Genomic DNA, 16,541 nt, shown 5'->3' with positions numbered 1-16,541 from the left:
GATTCTGATGGTGGCCATAACCTTTGAAGTCTTGTAGAATGTAACTTCCTTTATGGTGATGATGGAGATGCCTAGGCGAGAATCCAGGTTATCAGTGGGATCTGAAGTTTTGAGAAAAAAAAAGAGATATCCATCTCATGTTTTCTGTGTTGGAGAATGAGATGATACCGACTCCACTGTAGACACTCTCACAGGGCTATTCTCTGGTCGATTTTAATTAATGAGACAGGCAAATAAAACATTTATCATTGATAATTATAGTAATCAAATTTAATGACTATTGGTGAAGAATGACCCATGTCGAGCTAAAAGCACCTGCTAAATGATTAAAAGACAGTGCATTTTAAAAGATATTTGAGAGGATGACATCTAAAAAAAATTTTATGCTTTAAATTAGTAAAGGAAATATATATAAGATCTTATTAAAAATATTAATCAATGATTTATATATTTATAAAGTAAAAAGGAATATAATGCTTTTTAGATGTTTTCTTTGCCAATAAAATGCACCAGATTCATTCTATTGGTACACCTGTAAAAGCTTTTAGTAAAAAACATGCGAACCTAAAAATAAAGGAAAACTTGATCGCGGTGCCCTAACGACTTCGCAAGGTGGGATCCTTTATCAACAAAGAACTGATTTCTTGCAGACCATATTAGCTATCTCTCAGCAATTTATACATCATTTGTGGCACATTTTTTGCCACTTTATCAATAAGCTGAGGTGGTGGTCCATTCCTGATTACTCAGGTAAAAAACAACGGTGCACTGGCACTGCAGCTCAAGAGCTTCCAACATTTGGCACATCAGGCAGTGCAAGAGCTTTACTTGCTATGAAACCTGGCCGGGTTATATTTCACGGAAAAAATGCATGCAACTTGAATCAAAAGGAGGAGATTTGTATCACGTTTTCGACAAACTTATCAGTAATTGCAGTAACAGACACTGCTAATATAAAACATATTTTGGAGAATTCCTCTAGTTAATGGATTCAAACTTTAATTGGGTGTGTAGAGTTCCAGGCGGGATGTTGATTCTGATTATGAATGAAAACATTGAAGTGATGCCATGTGCTGCAGAGTGATGCTTTCTGATTGGTTACATGTAACGTTTCATTCACTTGTCAATCAATTTCACATTTTCAAGGTGAATAGTTCGTATTTTTGAAGAGGGAAAAATTTAGCAACATTTATCATTGGAAAAACCACAAGGAAGTCTTACTCCAGTTTGAATTTAACCTCGCTTGACAGGATATATCTTGGCAATGGTTTGGAGATGATGGGAATCAATTTTGATAAAACAGCTCACATATTTTCTATCCACATCTTATATCTATATTAATGAAGCGCTGTTGTGGTAAACCGACACAAAAAGAGCAATATAAAAGGTCCTTATGAAAAACTAACCAATTAAAAGAACTACAGCCAACCAATTAAAACAAGCTCTACTTAGACTGGCTTTGTTTATTTGTTCCTAGAATTATATTTTCAGTGTCCTCATCATTTGAAAACATTGGTATCATATATCAAATATAAATGTCTCTGTAAGCTACTATTTCATTTAGTTTTCACCTAATCTATCTTTAGGTTGTAATGTAGACATGAAAATAAAAAAGAAGTGCTATCAATAAGGCGACCTAATGACAGATGAGCTGCTAGTCTCTCACCTGATCAGGTGTGTGTTGTTTGTTTCAGGCTGATGAGGAGAGCAGGAGAAACCAGTTAATGAGGGATATGGCTCAGCTTCGGCTTCAGGTAAACCTCCCCATAAAAAGGGGAACCAGTCCAGTTCTTACACTGAACATCCAGAGGTTGATTATAATATTTAAGAAATAAACAACGTTATTCAGTGAACATGGCGTTATGAATAGCAATTGCTCTGCTGGCATATTCCATGATGCGCGCTAGCGCATCATGGAAAATATGCCAGCAGAGTTATGCTATTCATAATGCCATGTTCACTGAATAATCGTTGTTTATTACTTATATTTGCATTCTTTGATTTTTTTTTCAAGAGTATCAGAGGAAATCCTTACTTACATAACGATGCAGCTTCTTTTCTTCAGTAAAGAAAAACATACGGCTTTAAAATCAGTAAACCTGATTAATGCTCCTTTTCTCTAATAAATCACAAACAATTTATAAAGTATTTCCCTCTCAAACACAGTTATCTGGATACAAGCAGCGCTGTTCATCACATTTTTGTTTTGATGCAGTTGTGACGTCATTGATCAACGTTATTAAAACCCTCTGACAAAAATCAATAATTTAACACTATGATGAAAAATGAGAATGCTGTTATAATGATTATTACTCCAGAATGCTTTTCTATAATTTTTGAGTTGGCTCGCGTAGCGAGCTACTCCCTGTTGACATAGCCGTTTCAGAGCTGTAAAATTTATCACGCATTCATCAAGGTGATCCATATGCCAAATATTATAGTTCTAGCAAAAAATGCTTTGGTTTGAGTGATTGTATAAACTTAAGAGGTGAAAACTGTATAAAATTTTGTACTGTAACATTATTTATGCCTTCATGCTTTTAAAGAAATTTTTGATTCAATATCTGTACGATGTACAATTACTGCGTATGAATATATGTTCAAGCATGTTAGGCGGATCTAATCTTCCCATCTGAAGTTTATTTATAATTGACCTAGAATAATCCTTAACACAAACACCTGCTGCTCTCATTAGCTGCAGCTAGTTGTTGTTGAAAATCTATTTTTAGAATCCAGATTTGCTGTGGGAATCTTTAAACTAATTATTCCATAACACTGACCACTTCAACTAGTGTGCTGAAATTCATTATAGAATCCAGTCAAAATAATACGGAAGCCCATTAGTTCCAACCTGTATTTATAAAGGAAAAGCAATATACACTTTATTTATGAACCGAACATGGATCAGACATATAATATTCAATCTCTTAAGATGCAAAATAAACTGAATATATTAAGGTATGGTGCCCAGATGTATGAAAAAGCTCAATTGACTCGAGCGAGTCAACTCGCAGGCCCTTCAGGCCTTTGTTTTTTTTATAGTTTTTCTATTCATTTTTAATAGCTGAAATCATTCTTGAAATAGATATACTTGTTAAAGAAATTTTCTCTTTCTGAATGTTATTACCCAAGTGTGAAGAGTTATCGTTCTTTGTACAAATATGCATGATTCGAAAAAATAGAAATATAGCAGTTCTCTATAATTTTAAAAAGTTTTATTATACAAGTAAATACATTGACCAAAATTGAATTTTTAAAGATATAAATCAGCAATTTTAAATATTCTGAATTTCCTTTTTTTCAAAGAATATTATTAAAAACTTATTTTTATTCTTCTTATAAAATATTTCATATATATACTTCTCAACTCGTTGTATAAGTGTAGCTGAGATTGTACTACACGAGTGTGATAGAGCAATTGCGCTCATAGTGGAAGCAAGGACTTCTATAGTCCTATGGACGCAATTGAAAACTACATGATCATAATTGGAGAGAGCAGTGGATATGCAAATATATATTTATAACTATGAATATGAATTAGATTATCAGGTGTAACAACAGCAAAATATGTTCTGTAAAATGCATCAAAATACCAGTCAGTTTTTAGCTCTACTGGTCAGAGACCAGAAGAGCTTATGCGATAGTAATGCATCTGTCGTCCGTCCGTCTGTCTGTAAACAATTTTTCTAAATGCTACTCCTCCTACAGTTTTGGTCCAATTTCAATATAACTTGGCACACAAGTAGACTAATTAAGATACATAATTCTGTGCATCAGTTTTTGATTTCGATGAACGGTGTTGCCATGGTTACTAAAAATAGAAATTTCTGTGAAATTCTTTCAAAATGCTACTCCTCCTACAGTTAGTTCTGGTCCGATTTAAGTATAACATGGCACACAAGTAGACTAAACTAAGATACATAATTCTGTGCATTGGTTTTTTTTTCTTCTTTTTTTTCGATGAACGGTGTTGCCATGGTTACTAAGAATAGAAATTTCTGTGAAATTCTTTCAAAATTCTACTCCTCCTACAGTTTTGGTCCGATTTCAGTATAACATGGCACACAAGTAGACTATACTAAGATACATAATTCTGTGCGTTGGTTTTTTTTTTTCGATGAACGGTGTTGCCATGGTTACTAAAAATAGAAATTTCTGTGAAATTCTTTCAAAATGCTACTCCTCCTACAGTTTTGGTCCGATTTCAATATAACTTGGCACACAAGTAGACTACACTAAGATACATAACTCTGTGAATTGGTTTTTGCTTTCGATGAATGGTGTTGCCATGGTTACTAAAAATAGAAATTTCTGTGAAATTCTTTCCAAATGCTACTCAACCTACAGTTCTGGTCCGATTTCAATATAACTTGGCACACAAGTAGACCATACTAAGATACATAATTCTGTGCATGTGTTTTTAGCTCACCTGAGCCAAAGGCTCAAGTGAGCTTTTCTGATCACATTTTGTCCAGCGTCGGTCTGTCTGTCTGTAAACTTTTCACATTTTCGACTTCTTCTCAAGAACCGCTGGGCCAATTTCAACCAAACTTGCCATAAAGCATCCTTGGGTAAAGGGGATTCGAGTTTGTTCAAATGAAGGGCCATGCCCTCATTCAAGTGGAGATAATTGGGAATTAATGAAAATCTGATGGTATGTACAAATATACAATGGCTGACCAAAGTTTTACATAGAAATATATAGGAAAATTCTTTAAAAATCTTCTTCACAAGAATAGCAAAGCCATAATTGATCATAATTATATGGAAGCATCCTCAGGAAGTGTAGAATCAAGTTCCTTCAAATCATGACCCCCGGGGGTAGGGCGGGGCCACAATGGCCGACCAAAGTTTTATATAGAAATATATAGGTCTGGAAAATTATTTAAAAATCTTCTTCTCAAGAATAGCAAAGCCATAATTGATCATAATTATATGGAAGCATCCTCAGGAAGTGTAGATTCAAGTTTGTTCAAATCATGACCCATGGGGGTAAGGCGGGGCCAATATGGCCGACCAAAGTTTTACATAGAAATATATATGAAAATTCTTTAAAAATCTTCTTATCAAGAATTGCAAAGCCATGATTGATCATGTATATATGGAAACATCCTCAGGTAGTGTAGATTGAGGTTTGTTCAAATCATAACCCCCGGGGGTAGGGCGGGGCCAAAATGGCCGACCAAAGTTTTATATAGAAATATATAGGAAAATTCTTTAAAAATCTTTTCAAGAATAACAAAGCCATAATTTATCATATATATAAGGAAGCATCCTCAGGTAGTGTAGATTCAAGTTTGTTCAAATAATGACCCCCAGGGGTAGGGCGGGGCCAAAATGGCCAACCACAGTTTTACATAGAAATATATAGAAAAATTCTTTAAAAATCTTCTTCTCAAGAATAGCAAAGTCATAATTGATCATATATATATGAAAGCATCCTCAGGTAGTGTAGATTCAAGTTTGTTCAAATCATGACCCCGGGGGGTAGGGGCCACAATGGCCGACCAAAGTTTGATATAGAAATATATAGGAAAATTCTTTAAAAATCACCATCTCAAATAAAGCAAAGCCATGATTGGTCATGGGACTACTTTTGGATTTAAACTTTTCAATGATAAACCAATTTTTACTTTTTCCTAGCCACTGTGCTCAGGTTAGCAATGTGGCCCATGGGCCTCTTGTTATCTTGATGAGTGGCAAGGATCATTTTTCTATTCATTGCTGTTTTAAATTTTCAAGTCCCAACTTCTACTTCCTCTTCCTTTGTTTTAAGTATAAACCAATGGAGCTACAGTCTCGACAGAGACTTCTGGTTTTTAATTTATGGTGAAGTGGTTAATACATTAGATGCTATAATAGATTCTGTGTTTATGTACATTTATAAAAAGGGAATTAAAGTTATCACAATTATTCTCAAGTCTAATTAAAATCTGAAACTGCTTTAAGAAAATATATGAGATTTTTTATCATCTCAATTATCAAAATTAATTTCTTGTGTTTAATTTTTAAAATTTCATGATGTTTTTAATACAGATCCCGACCCTTGCTTTATAAATGGCTGCAAATTAACACTTCAAATTAAGGAATCCAATTTGAATCAGCTAAGAGCATGAAGTCAGAAATGACTAATAGCAATTTAAATGTTAATCTTTGTAATGAAATACAAATTTTCAGCAATGAACTAGGCCAGATGGTGATGTGCTTTTAGCATAAAACTGCTCAGATATTACAGTCTAATTTGGTTTTAAACTTCTACTATAGAGGTAAAATAAAATTGGTGAAATTTATTTTAGAAATCAAATTGCATAAATATATATATATATATATATTTGGTCATAATAACAGCCTGGAAAGAAATGTATTTAAAGAACTAAATTTTTTGTTGCACAATTAATATTTTAGAAGGTTTTAGTGGAAATTTTGAATGGATTCAATTAGGTGACACAAGTGATTAAGACATAGGTTACACATATTATACAAGATAAACAATTTTTTATGGAACATTTTGCAAAAAGAAATAAATTATCTGTATTATCAAAATCTTAGATATACTAGCCACCTACTTCCCATTTAAATCTATGTGTTTGAAAAGAATAGCCAAGGAGCTGCAAATTTTTAAAATGTTTAAAATGCTGAAAGCTAAATTTAAATGATCAATTCCTGACAGCAAAGCTTCATTAGTTAAAACTCAATGTTTGGCATGAAATTTCAGTCTTCTGGTTTTCTTTTAATCAGGCTGAAGTCAGTCAGTTAGAGGGATCTCTAGAGGCCTCCGACACCCCACATTTCCCTCCCTATTTGATCCCTGACACAACTTGTCTGTGTGACAGTCTACACCTGGTCAAACAGCTCACCCAGGGAGGAAAAGGCATTCTTATTATCCCTATTTCAGGTAACTTATTCTACAGACTGGTGACATCATATCTATCTCAGGTAACTTATCCTACAGACTGGTGACACCATCCCTATCTCAGGTAACTTATTTTACAGACAGGTGACACCATCCCTATCTCAGGTAACTTATTTTACAGACAGGTAACATCATTCCTATCTCAGGTAACTTATACTAGAGACTCATGACATCATATCTATCTAAGGTAACTTATCCTACAGACTGGTGACACCATCCCTATCTCAATTAACTTATCCTACAGACTGGTGACATCATCTCTATCTTAGGTAACTTATCCCACAGACTGGTGACACCATCCCTATCTCAGGTAACTTATTTTACAGACAGGTGACACCATCCCTATCTCAGGTAACTTATCCTACAGACTGGTGACACCATCCCTATCTCAGGTAACTTATCCTACAGACTGGTGACACCATTGCTATCTCAGGTAACTTATCCTACAGACTGGTGACACCATATCTATCTCAGGTAACTTATCCTACAGACTGATGACACCATCCCTATCTCAGGTAACTTATACTACAGACTGGTGACACCATCCCTATCTCAGGTAACTTATCTTAGAGACTGGTGACACCATCGCTATCTCAGGTAACTTATCCTACAGACTGGTGACATCATATCTATCTCAGGTAACTTATCCTACAGATTGGTGACATCATCCCTATCTCAGGTAACTTATCCTACAGACTGGTGACACCATCCCTATCTCAGGTAACTTAACCTACAGACTGGTGACACCATCCGTATCTCAGGGAACTTATACTACAGACTGGTGACACCATCCCTATCTCAGGTAACTTATCCTACAGACTGGTGACACCATCCCTATCTCAGGTAACTTATCCTACAGACTGGTGACACCATCCCTATCTCAGGTAACTTATACTACAGACTGGTGACACCATCCCTATCTTAGGTAACTTATCCTACAGACTGGTGACACCATCCCTATCTTAGGTAACTTATACTACAGACTGGTGACACCATCCCTATCTCAGGTAACTTATCCTACAGACTTGTGACATCATATCTATCTAAGGTAACTTATCCTACAGACTGGTGACACCATCCCTATCTCAATTAACTTATCCTACAGACTGGTGACATCATCTCTATCTTAGGTAACTTATCCCACAGACTGGTGACATCATCTGTATCTCAGGTAACTTATCCTACAGACTTGTGACATCATATCTATCTCAGGTAACTTATCCTACAGACTCATGATATAATCCCTATCTCAGGTAACTTATCCTACAGACTGATGACATTATATATATCTCAGGTAACTTATTCTACAGACTGGTGACATCATCCCAATCTCAGGTAACTTATCCTACAGACTGATGACATCATCTCTATCTCAGATAGCTATTCTTGATGAATTAATGTATTCCTTGGGTAGTTGTATCCTCCTTTTGGCCTAAAAACAAAAATGCAATATACATGTATCTGTTTAATTAATAAGCACACTCTGTATACATGAAATTATTAATATAAAGTTTAACTTCCATATTTGAACACATATCTTATAATACAATGGATATGTTAAAATTATGTGGAAACCCTAACTGCTTAATCCATAAGTATTTTACCATCAATATCTCAAACCATGGATATCTAAAAGTTTTTTCTTGGTCCTATTGAGTTCAAGATAGTGAGGTTTGACTGTATCTGATTGACACAAAAAGGTTTTGACAGATTTTTCTAGCAGAATCTAAGATGTTATGTAAAACTTTTTTATGGTTTAATATTTTTTGCTATGATTTCTATTACAGCAGTTGACTGACTAAGTTAATTGATCAGGAAGCTTGTTTGATAATTTGCCTACTTTTGTGCTTACAGTGATTGATACACTGGATGTCCTTAAGAAGGAGTCAGTGGGGGCGAGAGAGGCCATCAGGTGGCTGGAGTCCGAATTCAGAAAAGGAAACAGGTAAGTAGATACTAAATCCCGGTAGTAGATAGACAGTGTTTATAAATAGACACTGAATGGGTCTCTGTTGTAGATAGACAGTGTTTATAAATAGACACTGAATGGTCTCTGTTGTAGATAGACATTGTCTTTAAGTAGACACTAAGTGGGTCCTTGTTATAGATGGGCAGTATCTATGAATATACATTGAGTGGGTCCTTGTTATAGATGGGCAGTATCTAGAAATATACACTGAGTGGGTCCTTGTTATAGATGGGCAGTATCTATAAATAGACACTGAATGGGTCTCTGTTGTAGATAGACATTGTCTTGAAATAGACACTGAGTGGGTCCTTGTTATAGATGGGCAGTATCTATAAATAGACACTGAATGGGTCTCTGTTGTAGATAGACAGTTTCTTTAAATAAACACTGAGTGGGTCCTTGTTATAGATGGGCAGTATCTATGAATATACATTGAGTGGGTCCTTGTTATAGATGGGTAGTATCTATAAATAGACACTGAGTGGGTCCTTGTTATAGATGGGCAGTATCTATAAATAGACACTGAATGGGTCTCTGTTGTAGATAGACAGTGTCTTTAAATAGACACTGAGTGGGTCCTTGTCATAGATGGGCAAGATCTATAAATAGACACTGAATGGGTCCTTGTTATAGATGGGCAAGATCTATAAATAGACACTGAATGGGTCCTTGTTATAGATGGGCAAGATCTATAAATAGACACTGAATGGGTCTTTGTTGTAGATAGACAGTGTCTTTAAATAGACACTGAGTGGGTTCTTGTTATAGATGGGCAGTATCTTTAAATAGACAGTGAGTAGGTCCCAGTAATTGAAAGGTAGTATCTATAAATAGACACTGAGTGTGTCCTTGTTATAGATGGGCAGTATCTTTAAATAGACACTGAGTGAGTCCCAGTAATTGAAAGGTAGTATCTATAAATAGACACTGAGGGGGTTCCTGTAAAAGATAGACAGTGTATATAAAAAGAAACTTAGTGGGCCCCTGTAATTGATAGGCAGTATCTAGAAATAGACACTGAGTGGGTCCCAGTAATTGATAGGCAGTATCTATAGATAGACACTGAGTGGGTTCCTGTAAAAGATAGACAGTGTATATAAAAAGAAACTTAGTGGCCCCTGTATTTGATAGGCAGTATCTAGAAATAGACACTGAGTCCCAGTAATTGATAGGCAGTATCTAGAAATAGACACTGAGTGGGTCCCATGTACAGGACTGGGTGACATTGTCTTTAAATGTGTGTAGACACTGAGTTGGTCCTTGCATTGGATGGGTGGTATTTATTGATGGCTGATATCTATAGGTAGACTCTGAGTGGTTCTTTCTATTGGAGGGGCATTATCTAAATGTAGACTCAAAGTGGGACTCAAAAAAAGAACTTGATGAAAATATCTTTACCTATATACATTCTGAGTGGGTAATGTTTTGTGTTACTTGTACTGTTTTCAGTTGGGTCTTTTATTAGGCAATGCTGTGTTATGCTTGTTGTGAACTTTTAGGTACATTGTTATCTGACCATTGTCTAAGTGTTATTTAAAGTAATAGTGGGTCCTATGTGCTGTTGTGTACAATTAGATGCAGTGTGGGTCTGACTTGTCGTTATCTGCTGGTAGACTTTATGGGTCCATGGATGAAACAGGTTTTATACACTGTATAGGATCTGAGTTGGATTCTTATATACCTACATGTATTGGACAAGTGCTGTACACTGTGTGGTCCCTGTATGGGCTAAGACTTTCATGTACTGGCTGGACACTTTGATGGTTTTAACAATGGCTATAATGAGAAGATACTGTGTGATTCCTGTAATGGATTGCTTTGTTCTGGATTTAGATGTGAATATATTCATTGGCAGTCAAATAAGTGTAGCAATGGTTGAAACTTTTGACATATGGTAATCACTTTTTAGTACTTACATTTTGCTGTGGGTGGATTTTCTTTGCTTTTATCTTGATTGATAGATTCTTATTTAGCAAGACAAAGTGAGGATGTATGCATTTCACATCAGGTTGGTTTTGCTATTGAATGATCTTAAGTATTGTTGGTAATGCTAAATAACTGATAATGCTCATGGGCTTATTTTTAAGTGTTAATTGGAATAACTGGTTTAGCTTTGAATTTTCTGTACTATTAAAGAATTAGTTGGCTGGCATTTTATAGTTAGGATTAAGCAATAATTGATAACTATCTTAAAGGTAAATCAAAAACACTGTACACATAAATTTTGTGAAAAACAGAAGAATGTGTGGGTTAGCAGAATAGATGTCAGCAATGTAAAGGCCACACAGTGAGGATCAAATGGTCTTAAAATGTTTAATTTCCTCCGAGCTTTTTTTTTCATGTGTCTTTGGGGACTGCAATCATTGAAAAAAATCTGTGTATGAATAATTGACCAAGTGAAGGTGATAATTTAACTGATGAGACCTTAACAGTTTGTGACACCTGAATGCACACTTTGGAGAAAACCTAATTGATTTGAAACAAAAGATAATTGGTTTTCTCCAGAAAGGATGTGGGAACAGACAAAAAAATCCAAAGCTATGAGTTCCTAGTTTTCAAGTGAGCAGGTACAAGTTCACCATGTAAAGTAAGGAAAAAAAGATAACCCATATTGCTTAATAAGGCTTCCATTAGCATGCATAATTTGTACCTGTTAGTGATGAATGTGTCTGCTCCTTCAATCATGGGGATAGATAAATTATTAATTTACTTCACCATTGACAGACTGGGCCATTAGGGCTATACTGATACTATCTTATTGAGCCAGTTCTCCCTACTGTAGCATTATCAGCCATTACGTGTTTATAGAGGGCAGTAATCATATTGTTTACACACTCATTGTTATAACAATATCTAGTTTGGACTTGGTGTCAAATTGTTTTTTTGTTAAAGGTACATACGAGCACAGAAAAGCAATGAGAAAGTCGCAGAAAATATTCCGAAAAACCTGAAGAAAAGTAATCGAGACTTGTGGTGAGTGTGTATTAAATAAATCGTTTCACTGTATGATTTGTCACGGATACATTTCAGCAACATCATGCAATTTTTTTGTCAGTATTTTTATAATCAATATATCAAGTGTTTTATACTCGGCAAATGTCTATCTTCATATTACACACTGTAAACAAATTAAAATATTACATTACATACACTTCAAGCAAGAAAAACCTCCATTTTATGTTGATATTTTGTTAAGTTTGAATTTAATCACTGGGTGTGAATGAAGATGGTAATATAACATAAAAGAGATATTTCATGGTGTTTATCACTAAACCTGCACCTTATTTTCAAACAGTTGAATCATTATACTATGATGGTTAAGAATTAACTCGTTTTGTAATGTAGACTATAAAAACAGACAGTAAATAAATGATGATAAATCATGACCTACCACAAGTAGATTAAAATTTGATGAACTTTTAAGTATATGTTGAGTAATTATGCCATTTTATGTTCAAGAGTAACAATGTTTGGTTGCAAGCTTTTGAAATTTTGTGAATGACTTTTTGTATCACACTTCTTTTTTCCCTAGCAAGTTTTTGAAATTTTAATATTTAACTCTGCAAAAGTAACTTAGAAAACTGATAAAACTGGAAATTCAATGTAATAATGTTGTCATTAAAATTAGATACTTTTGAATTGTTTTGTATGAAATTGTTTGATGGAATAAAGATAATATTTTTTAGGAATCTGTATGAGATTCTTTCCTGTGCCAGATACCTGGCCCAGCAGGGAGAAAACATCAGCTCTGGTCACATGGTGGCCGTGCTGTCCAGCAGGGAGTTGGTCAGGACATCTGCCCCGCCCACCTTTCACAAGTCTCTGGCCAGCTGTCACAAGGATGGTATGATATTCTGCCCATAGGTGTATTCAAATACTGAACAAGAGGAATATTTAGCAAGATACAAATTCAGCATTTTGTCCTTAAAAATCAATGTATAATTTAAGCAAGAAGTAATTTTAGAGTTTTACCAATGCCTAGCATCATGACATATATGTTGAATGAATTGTAAAGAGTTTTCAATTTTAAGCAATCTAAACATCCTTATAAGATGCCAAAATTGATTCCTTGCTAAGTTTCTGCTTCAACAGTATGGTTAATTACATCTTAGTGATAAAATAAACAATAGCTTATGTTATTTCACTGTTCTTTATAATAGCCTAAATTGCAGCATGAATGTGTAACAATAATAAATAAGAGCCCAATATAAAGTAAACTTGCATACAATAATCAACACGCCCAGTTAAATTTGGGATAAGATGCAGGTAATTGAATAATTAAAATGCTAATTTTTGCAAAGTATCATTACTGCGGTTTCAAGAAGCCCTGAAGTGTCTTCAAATGTGTATACTCTTGATAAAATTAAATAACAAAAAATTATTCAAAATTTAATTAAAAACATAACTTTCATAAGTTCAGGTGTTAATTTAATATGTTTTTGTCTTTCAGGAATTAGCATAGAAAAGATCTCTGCTTTCACCAATAAGTGGTTAGACACATCAAAAAGTAATGGCTGACACAAAGCTGAAACTTGGCATGCATTGCCAGGAGTTCAAATCAAAATGGAAAATGGATTTCCTAATACAGCATATGAAGAATTCACTGGAAAAATCTACTGAATTAAATGTATGTGTGACATTGAAAGGGAATGAAATTCCTCTATTTGAAATGTTTTTATAAAGTGAGTAAATTTCACACACTTTAGAATATTCAAACATATTCAAAATGAGGCTACACACAGAAATGCAACACAGATAACATCCTCAGTTCATATGTGTATCCAATCACACTGTATTGGTTTGTGATTTATTTTATATTTACAATGATAATCCATATACCTATAACTGTTCATCATCTAGACAACCAAATGACCAGAAGAAGTCACTTCCAGGTCCTTGATGTTATTTTCTCTCCTTTTTATTAGCCAATCAATAGTTTTTTTTCTGTTTTTAAGATTGATTGCTCTGCTTCAGAAATCTCTTGTAATGATCTTGCCCTGTTCCTGTAATCTTTCCCTACCTCTTTTTGAGCATTCCACTCTGTGCTTAGGGAAGAAACCCAAACTGCTTTCAAACAATTATGCAAATCACTGTATTTTTTTTTCCAATGTAAAATTCTATAGCCAGAGGTTATCAATGTGTAATCATTATAGAATATAAATAATTCAGACTCCAACAAACAAAGTTTGTTCTGTATAAATCTGTGTTACTAGAATCTGTTAAAAATGATTGCATGTGATTTTGGGAACTGCTAAATAAAAGTGATACTATCTTTTTTTGTTTTGAATTTTTATTTTTTAAGTTCTTAGTTATTTACTCCTGTGAACACAAATCATTAGGATTGTACACACATTGGTATTTACAAAACTTTTACAAATAAAAGGAATTTTAATCAGGGTGCCATTACTATATAAACACTGGTGTGGTAAATAGATTACCCTTATCTCTAGAAAAAAAAGGGGGGCACTGCCCTGGTGTCGTCTGCGACGGTCGGGTGGAGTTTCCCGCTATTTCCTCCATTTACTGTTTCTTTGACAACAAGCATAATTAAGGTTAAATGCTTCCTTTACCCAAATTCCAGTTTAATTGACTGTGATGTTATGCATTTTTTTCCAGCTGCATGTTGGTTGATTTTTTAATATTTATTTATATACATGTATTTAATGTTGATGGGACTTAAAAAATCGATCCGAATTAACAAAAGGAGGGCGGGAAAACCAGAAATGTCCATCAGGTTTGATTGGCATCTCTTTGCTTGGATGGTTAAAGCATTAAGATCACATTATCGACATAAATCTTATCCTACTACTTGAATGGCGCCTGCAGTCATTATTATCTTACATTTCATGCCTCGGTACACGAAAATATGAATAATAATCAATCTAGATTTATCTTGAACCATTACAATTTTTCTATTGTAGCAACGCGCTAGCCGAAGTTTTTTTTTTCGTGTTCATTGTTACTCTTGTTTTCTATTTAAAAATCGATCTTTTTCTCCAACGGAAATACCAGGATGTGCATGCAGTATAGAATTCCACACGCTGTTTATTCTTCTAAGGTTAAGACAGCTGTATTAAGAAGTTCTTTGATGCCGTAATTTAATATTTTTGCTAGGATTTTAAGATAATTGGCACATAGCATCGATCCAGTTTTTCTTTAGGTTATTAATGTAAAACTAGTCCCGGGTCTAGGGATATTATTTATGTTTATAGACATTCATCAAGACACGGTTGCTTGCAGAAAATGAGTACCTATCACCAATGAATACTATTTAGGGGTATTTCTAAATATCTGTGGGGTTTTTTCCGTTTATATACCAGTATATTAGAAATAAAGTGGTATTCGAATAAATGCTCGTAAACTTTTTAACAATACATAAGTATGATCCCACAATGGTCGGTTAAAGACTGTGCAGGTATATAGTTCTGGTTAGCAACATTAATTTATCATTGTTTGTGGTCTACCAACAATAAAACTCTTTATAATTTGTTTTTTGTCACCAAGATCCTCACGTATATATCTATATATAGAACTTTCTAAATTCGACCACGTGTTCTACTACCATATGGCGAATTAATTGGAACCTACAGAATACATTTTATATTTTAAACTTTGGGAGCGTTTTGTGGGTATTAAAAATTTTCATTGTCATGTTTTGATACGTGAAAGATTGACTACTGCATTCTTCAGAATTTTCAATTCCAATCTCCGTTTTTTTTTTCACCATCAGAATGCTACATAAACATTTTGTATACGTTTATTAAACATTGGAGAGGATGAACTGTGTATTTCATAAATCGTTTAGGGAACTCTGTGATAAGTGATTGGCATCATTTCAATGTATTATTTATATTCTTGATTTATTGGATCCAAGATACTTCCTGCAATGTAAATTATTCCACCACATTGCAATTATAGAAGCCAAGAAAAAAGACTCAAAGATTTTTGTGGCTTTCGGCTAATTGCATCGCACTTGTCTTAATTTTTTCGTGAGATATTAATATGTACCATACAAAGATTGTAGATGGCTGTTGTAGTTTGTATTTTCCTCTGAAGCGCCTCTTTGTAAACATTTGTAAAGTATATGTTGAAAAAAATGCTTTTATCATATTCAAGTCTAAAAGAACAAGGTGTGTTTGTTGGCAGCATATAGGATTTGACGTCCTTAAATGCAAGTCAAACTCCAAGGTCTAGGTCAAAATTGTTGGTATCCAAAGTAAGTTTTTGTCATAGGGAGTGTGAAATATGAAAGCCCAGGCCAGTACTAACTGTTCAAAAGTATTGCGAGAAATGTATCAGAATATTTTACATACTAACTGTTCAAAAGTATTGCGAGAAATGTATCAGAATATTTTACACATAGATCAATTTGGTGGGATCACACCCGTTTGTTAAACACGGATGCCCTTGTATGACAGCTTTTGGAGAAGTTTGAAGTTTCTGAAATGCAAGTCATACTCAAGTTCAAGGGAAGCAAAATGTTGTAACCCATAGAAAGGACTTGTCTCGATAAATATACTTTTGAAATATGGAAACCAAAGTACTAACCACTTAAAGATTTGTGCATGGCGAAGGTTAAAGTTTTTAGATGTGGGCCAAACTGCAAGGTCGATGTCAAAGGGTCAAATAGGTATCCAAGGGAAGGTCTTTACATAAGAA

At 34.4% G+C, this 16,541-nt stretch overlaps 1 protein-coding gene across 2 annotated transcripts in view; it reads left to right on the top strand.

The window, feature by feature from the left end:
• Window positions 1-14,157, top strand: part of LOC134235644 (nonsense-mediated mRNA decay factor SMG5-like) — a 38,616-nt gene extending 24,459 nt beyond the window's left edge. For both annotated transcript variants that reach the window (XM_062717782.1, XM_062717781.1), the window contains exons 21-26: window positions 1,695-1,754; window positions 6,739-6,895; window positions 8,768-8,858; window positions 11,775-11,855; window positions 12,569-12,726; window positions 13,333-14,157. In XM_062717782.1, coding sequence (XP_062573766.1) covers window positions 1,695-1,754; window positions 6,739-6,895; window positions 8,768-8,858; window positions 11,775-11,855; window positions 12,569-12,726; window positions 13,333-13,400 — 615 coding nt within the window. In that variant the 3' untranslated portion in view covers window positions 13,401-14,157. The remainder of the gene's footprint in view (window positions 1-1,694; window positions 1,755-6,738; window positions 6,896-8,767; window positions 8,859-11,774; window positions 11,856-12,568; window positions 12,727-13,332) is intronic.
• The last annotated feature ends 2,384 nt before the right edge of the window (window positions 14,158-16,541 follow it).

This window comes from Saccostrea cucullata, unplaced genomic scaffold, assembly GCF_032062105.1.
Source record: "Saccostrea cucullata isolate Sc308-1 unplaced genomic scaffold, CSIRO_AGI_Scuc_v1 ctg117, whole genome shotgun sequence".
NCBI classification, from domain to species: domain Eukaryota; kingdom Metazoa; phylum Mollusca; class Bivalvia; order Ostreida; family Ostreidae; genus Saccostrea; species Saccostrea cuccullata.
The sequence above is the reverse complement of the archived record's forward strand: the minus strand, read 5'-3'. Positions and strand labels throughout refer to the sequence as shown.